Here is a 12169-nt window from a genome sequence, read left to right on the forward strand (position 1 = left end):
TTGTAGGTGGGGGGAGTGAATGTACAGTGCTCTCTCCCACCTTCAATACCACGACTGAGGTGCCCTTGAGCAAGGCACCGAACCCCCAACTGCTCTCCGGGCGCTGCAGCAAAAAATGGCTGCCCACTGCTCCGGGTGTGTGTTCACGGTGTGTGTGTGTTCACTGCTGTGTGTGTGCACTTTGGATGGGATAAATGCAGAGCACTAATTCCGAGTATGGGTCACCATACTTGGCCACATGTCACTTCACTCACTTAATGCAGATTCCTGTTCTTATTGTGAATGAATAATCGGTGCATGTTATTACAAAGAAAAGAAAAGTTTGTCTTTGTTTTCTTTCTTCAAAATGTAATAACTTGCTCAACCTCTGAAATGAGCCAAGGCCAAAAACAGTGTCAAAAAACCTATTTAGGCATTCTTTAAGGCTGCCATTTAGAAATGTTGCCTTTAAAAAAAAAACTATAGTTAACACAATAATTCACTGCAACTTAACATTAATGCAAATGACAACATGCCATTATTTTAGTATTGTTGAATAGAGTACTATTATGGCAATGCTAATGTATAGTACTGTAATATATACACTTATACCTTGTGTTAATATTTTGAGTTTTCACATTTTCCATTTTAAATTCAGCTAAAGGTTTAGTAATTAGTTTTTATTAAGTTTCAGCTTTCAGTTTTAGTTTATTTAGTTTTAATTATTTTACTTCAACTTAAACTGAATGAAATGAGAAATAAGCAACTTTTTTTGAATTTTTTACATTGTATTTCAGGTAACATTTATTTTTTTTAGACAATACTATTATTATTATTTTTTTTTTTTTTTTTAAGTTGAACTAAAATGCATTCAGCTCAGTTCTGTTATGGAGTGTTTTGCCAAATGCAAAAAAAAAAAAAGTACCTCTCTTAATTTTTGTTTCATAAATGTCCTGTTTTACTCAGAAACATGTCACATTTTAAAGTAAAATGGGCTGGGAATGCCGTTTTATCCATCCACCCATTTTCCAAACTGCTTGTTTTCTGTGGAGCTTATACTTCAAAGTCTCAGGCAATAGGCAAGAAAATATACTGAATGGATAGCCAGTCCATCACAGGTATGCCATTCCGATGTTGACTATAAAGAGATAAACACCCCAAATTTTCTGTAATTATCATGTCTCACCTTCATGTTGTTCCAAAACTGCATGTATTTCTGTCTTATTTGGAACACAAAGGTTTTTGGGGGTGAACAATAATTTTCAAGCATCTGTATGTAGGTGGTTTTCTACAAAACTAGAACTTCTTAGGATCAGGCGGTAAAACCCTTTGGTTCTAACTGAAACAATAAATGGTGTATTTTTAGGAGTTACAAGTGCTGATGACCCTGGGATCACTATTCCATCGCCGCTTGGCCTTGAACAAGGCACTTTAGCCATGCAATCAGTGTACCGTCATTTTGAATAACACATGAGCGTTTACACCAATCACTCAAACCTGGATTTAGTGATCCGCTAAAATCTTCTTATACTACATCCTGTCTGTCGATGCTCCCGGCATAATTATCAAATAAAGAGCCACCTCAGATGAGCTCTGCCAATATTAATACCACATTAGTACTAAGAGATGGAAACAGCAGACGCAGAGCGATGGCTCACTATTGTGAACTCATCACTGATTATTATATAATCGTCTCTCAGCTCATCTGCTGTTTATGTAACAGCGGTCTGTTCTCTGAAGAAACTTCTTTACCAAAGCCAGATCTACTGTTGTCTTAAGTGTTACTTCACACTCTTTCTGTTCATACGTGCATGAATAATGGAAAAACCTAAATCTTGCAGTCATCTCTGTTCCTGAAGGCAATTTGGTGGAGTAAAGTCTGCTAAAGTAGTTTTTTTGTCCTTGCACTGTTATAACACTTAAAGCGCCATGTTTCTGGGCATGTACCACGGTAATGCCATGTACAGTATATATCAAAGCATCACTTGCCATGCTTCTGCTACAGTCTTTTTTAAGAATAAGAGTAAATTGGAAATGTTAATGTTGGAACATTGCTTGGTAATTTCAGTTAATTTCATTTTCATGGCAATTCTCCTCACAGTGTTGAAACATTATAGACAGGTTCAGCATTTTACAACCACGTGTCAATTGTGAAATGAGCCATTTAGAGGAAATTTAAGAGTAATTGTGCCAGTTATTTAAAATTCATGATTGTTTCCAACGAGCATTTGCTCGTTGACAGCATGAAGAGAGAAACACTCAATCTTGCCAAACAATAGTTGTGTTGTGAGGGGAGAGGGACGTTTGAAAATGAAACATTGGATTTCGATCAGGTTCATAAAGGTCACAGTAATGATTGCTGGCCGCTTTGAGCTCAGGGCTGATTCAGGAGCATATGTCAGATATTTTGATGGATGGTTAGTCCTCTGGGTAATGCACACGAACACAGAAAAATACCTGAGCGGGGTTGACCAATAATATTCTGTGGAGCAGACAACTTACCTTTGGCCATCTGAAAAGATAAAAGTAACTTTGGTGTATTTTCGCTCTCAGTCAGAGTTGGATCTGGGCAAGAGTTTTCTTTCTTTTCATACACAACAAATAATAGAGCATTATCATGTTTCATTTATAATTTGGAGTGGAGAGTTTCTGTGATATTCAGCCATCTAATGTTGTGTCTCTGTTCTGTTAGTGGAGAAATGCATGAGCTCCATGCAGACGGGCACTCAGATGGTGAAACTGCGTGGAGGATCCAAAGGCCTGGTGCGCTTTTTCTATTTAGATGAGCACAAGTCCTGCATCCGCTGGCGGCCCTCTAGGAAGAATGAGAAAGCCAAAAGTAAGTGTCATTCTTAAGGATTCGCCTCAGCCCTGAATGCATTGTTTTTTATTAGTCATTTCTATCAGTGATGATGATTTATTCTGACCCTGATGGAAATGTCATTACTCAGATGTTCTTTTATAGCTCAGGATACTTAATCGTCTCAAATCGTTCTCCTACACTATTAAAAATAAAGGTTGTAAAACGGGGTTCTCACAGTGATGCTATTTTCGGGCAAATGTGTACACTTTAAGGTTTTCAAGGGCCAGTGTGAATAAAGCTAGATTTAAAAGCTAAGATACAAGATGACCTGACATTTTAGTCATATCCAAAACTAGACAACATTACGGAGCGCTAAACACTCTCATGCAGAATTTTCTCATTGAGGAAATCCTCAATATGGACAAAGGCATCCAGCTGTCACTGTAGCTAAGCAGGAATGTTTTGACTGATGAAATGGGAAGACAATAAACACGAGATTGCGACAATATATGGTTTATGTGTGTTTTTCAAGTAATCTCCAGATAAATAATAAAAATAAGAATCTCCGGATAATGAATAATAATGATAATTTACAGAAAGTGTATGAATAATGCAGTGCTAATTAGCTTAGCATTTATTACAGTATATAAACTATTCTGCCTTATTCTGTTATAAAAATGGAAAAATATAAACCATAAAACTGTCATTAGGAAAATATAGGGAAACAATTTAGAATACAACATTTTTGGTTATTGTCCAGCAGTGTATTTCATTTCTTAGTCAATCAAAACTAAGAGATTAGTCAAAGAAAATGGTATTACATTTGACATTTCTGTCCCCCTTGCTTCTCAAATGATGGCTACCAGTGTTTCTCAATCTGGGGTGCGTTTCCCAAAAGCATTGTTAGCCAACTATGGTCACAAGTTCCATCGTTTCCAACATAGTTCAACGATTCGGTGTTTCCTGAAACCATAGTTCAAACAAACATTCGCAAACAGCGTCGCAAACTTACGTGCTAGGAACTACAGCTCTCGACCTGTGGTTAGAAGCATAGTTTCTTGTTAGCAAGGGATATGGGCTTAAATAAATATGCTCTTGGGCACAATAAGCCAGCTAACATGCAGTACAATCTATATCTTCCATTCTATTTAAATATATATGCATTTTAATCGATAAATTTTAGCGCGTCCTCAATAAGCGCTGTTTTTGAAGAGTGCGCATGTGCATAAATGCCTAAGGGAACCCCAGAGTATGACGTAAGAGGAACCCCGCGATGAATCAAACATCAAATTAAGCAAAATGACAGGGGACAAAACATAGTAAATTAGTCATCAGGTGCCATGCTCAATACGGCAGCATCTCAGAGATCTCGAATCAATTAATTAACATGCGTGTGACGTCATTAAAATCGGCCCTAAATTGTTGAACTAATGTGGTTCAAATGACGGAGATGCAACCATGTTTGGGAAACAGTCGTGACTGGCTAGATAGTTTCCACAACAATGCATGGTACTATGGTGGTTAATCAGTGAGTTATGTCGTTGTACGGGAAACATACCCCTGTTTTGGATGTCTCTCTTATCATACACACTCATGTTGGGGTTTGCAGCCTCTACTAATGAGATGATAAGTTGAATCAGGTGTATTAAAATGTGCAGTGGTGTGGAGACAGGACAGGTTTGAGAACCACTGCTTAAAGGAAACTTTTTTCTTGATGTTAGGAACATTTTAATAATGTAAAAAACAATATAAAGAAGCTTTTGTGCAATGGAAAGTTTCCATGGATATTAAAGTTTATCCATGGAACCACAGATGTCAATAAAGAACCTTTATTTTTGAGAGTGTGAGACAGGCGTATCAACTCCTGCTCCCAGAGGGACGTCTTTCTGCAGAGTTTAGCTCCAACACATCTGCCTGGAAGTATCTAGTGAGCCCAAAAACCTTGATCAGCTGTTTCAGGTGTGTTTAATTTTGGGCTGGAACCAAACTCTGCTGGAAAGTGGCCCTCCAGGAGCAGGATTAGACACCCCTGTCCTACTCCATCAATGATATCAGTCATATCTCATTTAAGTGTCAACTTTAATTTGACGAGAACTGTTTGAGAACCCCAATGAGTGCAGAGGTGATATAACCTGAGCATAGTTTGGGACATTTTTTAATATGTCCTTTGAAACTCAAGAGCAAACACATGTGAGATAGAAAATCTGAAAATCTGAGAAAGACTGAAGACTTGAAAAGAAAATTAAAATTTAATTTGTGATTGTTCTGTCTTATGAGGGGCATTCAAAAAAGGAATACTTCTGCATGTCTGCTGCAGTTGATGGTTTAAATATAATTTGATGGCTCTAACTGTCATGCATATGACTGGAATAGATTACAGCGACTGTATCTTGACCTGCCTCACTTGACTTTTCTATTTCCTGAGGGTGTCCTCGACTCGCATGAGTTATTGACATCACGCCTCACAGGGGAGCGTTACTTCAGTAGCACAGCCGATGATTCATGTCTGAATGACAGCGCTCATTGTGTCTCGCGAGGGGGGATAAAGTTCAGAGTCCCGACATTCCACCGCAGCCCAGGGAATTAATCAGCTTCTTAAGTTGACTCAATTATTCATCGGTCTTAACCGGAAAGATTGCAGTCGCCTCATTGAGCGCAAACATGCACCAGTTGATTCGTGCTCAAAAAAACTGCCCGTGAGGCTCATTAGAGAACTTTGAGTCTATAAGGATTCATAGAGACTCCAAATTATACCAAATATGTTGACGGTGTGCAAGAATAAGATTATCTTAAGAGTGTTTGCTACCACCTCCATCTGCATTATTTAGTAGCCTAGATGGAAGCTTCTTCTGGAAATCATGCACTAATTGTACTTTTTATGCTTTTTACATAAAGTTTCACTTTAGTTTTAGGTATTTAAACCACAGTCTTTTTTAAATCAAAAAAATAGTTGCATAACAACATATAGACAAAAAGATGAACAGCTGCATTTAATATTTTGGTTTAAAAAAAAAAAAGAACGCTACTAAAAATGTAATGTCAACAACAGATTAAACAAGCTGTCAAGTGTGGTTTTGGCTTGTAGATGAGAATACTAAAAAACTTTGGCTACTTTTCAAAAAGCTCCAGCTTGTCCTGCTCCAACTTCCTGTTTCAGATGGAAATATGTCAACGCAAGAAAAGAATATTTGTAAAATGACTCCATATGGTCTTCCCTCTATCCTATCGTTCTTAAATGCACTTTGTTGTTTATCTTTCTTTCTTAACTGTATTGTTGACTATTTGTATAGTACAGTTTGCAGTTTAGCATCATTATACAAGAATATTTTAATGAAATATAAAGAAAGCCATGACTGACCAATCAGAATCAAGTATTCTAGAGAGTTATTAACAGATATGTTGTATTTATTTGTCTAAAATCCCATCGTGATATGGTGATACATCTCAAAAATGGATGTTAGACGAGAGGCATGTGTTGAATCAGATGTCACTCCAGTAGTTATCTGGACCTGTTTTTGAGGAATGTTCTACTATAGCATGCTGTTCAGATGTGGCTACTCTTGGCAGACAAGTCTAAAGGAGCACAAACTGATGAATTACATGTTTCTAGATGGTCTACACTGGCGTTAGAGAGTGTTTAATTTGAGGTAGCCATCTGCTCATCTCATTTACATAATCTGTTCTTGAGAGACTTCATTACACATATTCGTAGCATTGGGATCTTGATGTGAGATGATGTTTCTTTGAGAATTTGGTGGAAAATTGAAAAATGGAGGAAAGTAGAATGTTAATGAACCTCAGGATTACAGTGTAAATGTCATCTCTTTCTGTAACTTCCCAGTGCCTGTTGCAGTGTTTTTTCTTCTCCTCACAGTCTCAATCGACTCCATTCGGGAGGTGTGTGAGGGGAAGCAGTCGGAGATCTTCCAGCGGTATGCCGACGGTAGCTTTGATCCCAACTGCTGCTTCAGCATCTACTATGGCGAGCACATGGAGTCTCTTGACCTGGTGTCAGGTACAGGAGAAGAAGCTCGCACCTGGATTACTGGCCTTAAGTACCTTATGGCCGGCATCAGCGATGAAGACAGTCTGGCCAAGCGACAACGCACTCGTGACCAATATCCTTCCTGATGGAGCTCCCATTCCAGAAACTCAATAACGTTGGCACTATCTGTCTTACTATTACTCAGATTTTTAGTAGATTAGGAAACATGAGCACATTGGAACTGTCAGAAGAGTTCGATTCCCTGCAGGGGGTGTGCGATATTGACAAAAAAATTATATATCGATATTTTTGTGATTTTTTTGAAAATCGATAATTAACAATATTTTTGTTTAAAGCTGCGGTCCCTAACTTTTTTTGGTTAAAAATTATCCGAAATCAATATTTGAGCAAGTACAGTACATATCCAGCCAGTGTTCAAAACTATCACCTTACTTTAGCCCAATTCACAAAGGTCAGCTTATAATAATGTTTTCTCATTTGAGTGGTACGGGTAGGTTTTCACGGGAAATTCGAGCATGGCACTGCGTCATTACGTCACGTCTGTAAACATAAAGAAGGTGTCCCGGCTACTAGGCTATCGCATGTGAGGATCCTGCAGGTGGCCGATCGTTTATAGCCTTTTCTCAAAGCAGCTGGAATAATTAAATGTATCATTTTGATGGCGGATTTTAACCCAGAAAGGACTATGTGTTTATGAAACACATGTGAATGAGACAGCCACACATACTCTTCAGAACATTAGATTCATCCGCACTGGAGCAGCGCCAGAGCACAACCCATGCAAGGAAGATCATTCCACAAACCGCTGCAATTACAGGTTTTCAAACAGAGATGGCGACAAAGAGGCAAAACTTACGGACTGCAGCTTTAATTAAAGAATATTTTTAATGCCGGTACCTTGGCTGGTTTATCCCTGTCATGGATAAATAAATATGACACTAAAACTGCCAGTAGGTGGCAGCAAGTCTCTGTCTTAATGAGTGATTAATGAGTGATTCATTGAAACATTCATTCATACGATTTGTTCGAAACGGCTTCATGTAGAAACGAAGCAAGTGGCTGTCTTTATGAATGAATTATTGAATCACTGACTCAAATTATTCATTCTAAAACAGATTCATTCAGGAACAAAACACTGTTGCTCTGGGACGTGCAAAAGTTCTGCTTTGTCTTTGTTTGGAAATATGTTCAGTGGCAAAACAGAAGAAAAAAAACAGAATTGTGTCGAAAATGTAACTCACTCAATATTAAATTCATGTTTTTTGAACTGTTGTATAAAGTTAATATCACATTCGCTCACATGCTAATATTCAGGAAAACAGCTGGCACTCTTGCGTGAGTGATATTACTTAACTCTATTATATCTTATAAATATAAAAAAACAAAAACCCATACAGGGATATTTTTTTGCTTTACTTGAATTATAGAGTCATTCTAACAGCATTCTATTCTAATAAGCTTCATAACGCATTAAATGCTTTTGCACTCTCAAGACGTGTTTTTTGTTTTCTGCAAAGTGAGTGACATACTTGATAATGTCAGCTTGCATATCGTTAAAACAACAATTACAATATTATCATAGACAATAAATATCGCACACACCTAATTCACTGTTTGGGAAGCTACTTTGAAACTGCTAAACTAGAAGCTACTTCTATTTTAGTAGTTACGAAGTAGTCAGTTACAGTCAAACTGGCTTTTTATAAATGTAGTTAGCTACAGTCAAGCTATCTTTCATAAAAATTCACAACCGTCAAGTTATTAAATCTTCTTCCCTTGGAATTAAGTGAATGAGTGAATAGTGATGTAGCTCTTCATGCTAAACCGCTACTTTTTGAAAAAAGTTGATTGTTACTTAAAAAGCTACACAGTTTTCAGAGCATCTGAGCTATTGTTACACTACTGGACATTTTTAGTAAACCTGCAACTTCACTTTTAGCAGTTTAAATGCTTGTCATGATGAAATGGCGTCTGACATGTTTGTTGTTAGTGCAGGTGTTTTACCATTCTGTGCTCTCAGACCCTTAACTCTACCCATCACTTGGTTAAAGCAGACCTTCACAGAGGCCGATAAGAACGGAGACGGCTGCCTGAGCATCAGTGAAGTCCTACAGCTCCTGCACAAGCTCAATGTCAACCTGCCCAGACAGAAAGTCAAACAGATGTTTAAGGTGAGCCATTATGATCTGCTTCTCTCTTTTAAAAACATTGGTTGATAATAGCCACTTGCCAAATCAACTTTTAAAAGTACAACATTTGGAAAGTTACCACAAACTGTTTGATGACTGATGACTGTTTAATGAGCATCTTTACCTTATGCATGCTTAAACCATCAGTAAATTGTGTGGCTTTTCTTAGACTGGTCACATTGTAGATCACCCAATTGGAAGTCACCCAATTAGTCTGACTGGCACGTGAAGTGACCAACCAGTTTACTTTTTTACATTGTTAGATCCTGTTAGAGGATCTAACAGTGGTCCAGATCCAATTAGAAGATGCTAAAAATTTTAGATCATTCCAAAAAGATGTTTAACCATTAACAACATATGCATCCTAACACCTGTAAATCAGATTAGAGCTTGGCATTTTGAAAAAGCCCTTGCCATTTTTTTCTTTGCGTGCATGTGCATGAGACAGTTGTCCTGTATCATCTACAATTATGCTACTCTGAATATGATTATACTGCTGTCTGACCAGGTAAATGGTCATCATTGAAGATTTTTGCAGAAAGTTTTGAGTTTTCTGGGCCTCACCATGGCCTTCTTATGGTGTACATGGCTCCACTCTGCTCCATTTTTCCAGGCCGTCTGGATTACTGTGTGTGAGTATGTGGTTGAGACCTCACATCAGTTGTTTGCAGGTCGCTAAGCTTCACACTTCATCAGCGTCCACCCCATCTGCTGTAAATGGACACAGATGGCCTTTAGTGTAAGACACAGTAAACCACAGGGGGGCAATCTGGCCCTGCTATCCAACAACAGAATGTGATGTTGAGTGTGTTTTTCACCTGAAGACTTTGGCCCTGATTTCTCTGGCTTAACCTCACAAACAACCTGTGTGATTCTCGGCACACTGTGTTCTGGGAATTTATTTATTTTTCTTCATCTTTTAGAAAAAGAAATCAGCATATTAGAATGATTTCTGAAGGATCATGTGTGACAGAAGACTGGAGTGGTGATGCAGAAATTTTTAAAATAATATAAAACTGTTAATAATAAATCATATAAAACTGTAATTGTATCTTTCAAAAACATAAATGCAAATCGTATTGATCCCAAACCTTAAAATGTTAGTGTATAAAATATATTATATAATATTTTAATTATATTTTATCATTAGTAGTAGTAGTAGTAGTAGTCGGGCATCAATTGTTATATTTATGGTTAGTGATTTGAACAAATCCCTAAACCTACATATTAAACCTGCACATTTTGTATTGTTAATGCGAATGTGTGCTGTCTTTTTTTGTTAACAATTGGACTTGTGATCTTTACCTGGTGAACAATAAAATAAGAGAAAAAATCCCATAGACTTACATTGACTTATATCTAGAGACCAACATATCAGAGGCATGGCTTTTAACATGAGTCGGTAAATAACCTAGCAACCACTCAGAATATATTAGCAACATAGCAATACCCTTACATCCACCAACAGCTCTCTTTTTTTTCTTATTTAGTAATAAATGTTTAATGTATAAAAAGTTCCCTTTTAGATTTTGTTATGTACTTGATTACATTTAATTACATTTAAAATGAGCTTAGTTTAGATACCTCAGTCCGATATACTTCCCATGCGGCTCTCCTGAGCAGCTTCAGTGTTTGTGACCTGTTTTCACGCTTCTCTCCATAAAGCAGCAATTCTCAGACGCTTAGCTCCGGGTTTATTACATCCTCCATGCCTCGGCTCACCGCAAGCCTTTATTTGTGTGTTTGACTCAGCAGCTCTCCGGATCAGCGCCGGCGTCTGAGCCCGGGATTCACTGAGCTGAGAAAACACTTTTGGGCTCTTATGGGCTGAGAGCTGCAGAAGATGTGGAGGCGCTGTTGTTTTCTAGGGTTTGACTTCTCAGCGTGGCGGGGGTTTAATTGTGACAGTGGGTTGCTGCTGGTGAATGAGCCGTTTCTGCAGTTGATTGAAGAGCTGCTGGTTTATCTTCCATCATAACTAGTGATCAGTGACTGAAATCCGGCAAATCTACCCATCGCTGTGCATTACTGTTTTACAGAAGTTCAACTAAATATTTACATTTGAACTAAAATGGTTACAGTTCATAAACCCTTTGGACGACAGGCATTTTTTAGAAAGAATATAGAAAGGAATGGTTAAAAAAAAATGCAGAATATGTATTAGAATACGTACTGAAAGTGATAAACAGTTTATCTGCATGAAACATCTTTACAAAAAACATGGCAGTGTCTTTGTTGAGGCCTATAACACAATGGAGTCAAAGTCTGACTATATTCTGTTTCAGATATGAGGAGGATAACTCATGTGAATTTTTGGTCACACTTTATTGTAAGGTCCAATTCTCACTATAAATTAACTACGACTTTTGCTTAATAAACTCATAATTTTCTGCTTATTAATAGTTAGTGTTTAGGTATTGGGTAGGATTAAGGGACCTAAAATATGGTCATACAGAATAAGGCATTAATATGTCCTTTATAAGTACTAATAAACAGCCAATATGCTAGTAATATGCATACTAGTTAATAGTGAGAATTGGTCCTTAAAAATAGGCTTCCCGAATTTTTAAAACAAAATAAACTGCAAGTAAACAGTCATCCAAAGTAAATTGTATACTTATTACAGAACAGTTTTTACAGGTTCAATCTTCCTGAGCGACTATGGTTTATAGTTAATCTAAAAATGTCATCTTTTATGAGGAGTTTGCTTCACTGATGAAGCAAACTCCTCATGACTTCAGAAGACCTGAAATATCGCACATGAGTCATATACACTGTAAAAAATGACAGCGAATTTAATGGTAAAATACTGTAAAAATACTACAGTAAAAACCTGTTAAATGGTTAATGGTAAATTCCCCTACTATATACGGTGAAAAACTGTACTGGACATTAGATGACAGAATGTGATGTTGAGTGTGTTTTTCACCTGAAGACTTTGGCCCTGATTTCTCTGGCTTAACCTCACAAACAACCTGTGTGATTCTCGGCACACTGTGTTCTGGGAATTTATTTATTTTTCTTCATCTTTTAGAAAACCAGTTTGTTTATTAATTAAAATGAAAATCAAATATATTTTAAATAATTTATATAATATATATTTTTATTGTTTTGAATTTTGTTGTTGTTTTTAAAAAACAAAGTAGTATTCTTAAATGCAATATATATTTTTCATAATTTGTTCACTAAAAG

General features: G+C 37.1%; 1 protein-coding gene across 8 annotated transcripts in view; it reads left to right on the top strand.

Moving 5' to 3' along the window:
* LOC107687112 (1-phosphatidylinositol 4,5-bisphosphate phosphodiesterase eta-2-like) overlaps positions 1-12169 on the top strand; it is a 137246-nt gene that overhangs the window by 90130 nt on the left and 34947 nt on the right. For all 8 annotated transcript variants that reach the window (XM_016484312.1, XM_016484310.1, XM_016484309.1 and 5 more), the window contains 3 exons: positions 2672-2818; positions 6657-6900; positions 8830-8959. In XM_016484312.1, coding sequence (XP_016339798.1) covers positions 2672-2818; positions 6657-6900; positions 8830-8959 — 521 coding nt within the window. The remainder of the gene's footprint in view (positions 1-2671; positions 2819-6656; positions 6901-8829; positions 8960-12169) is intronic.

The sequence above is a fragment of the Sinocyclocheilus anshuiensis genome, unplaced genomic scaffold (genome assembly GCF_001515605.1).
Source record: "Sinocyclocheilus anshuiensis isolate Anshui unplaced genomic scaffold, SAMN03320099.WGS_v1.1 scaffold1203, whole genome shotgun sequence".
Lineage (NCBI taxonomy): Eukaryota > Metazoa > Chordata > Actinopteri > Cypriniformes > Cyprinidae > Sinocyclocheilus > Sinocyclocheilus anshuiensis.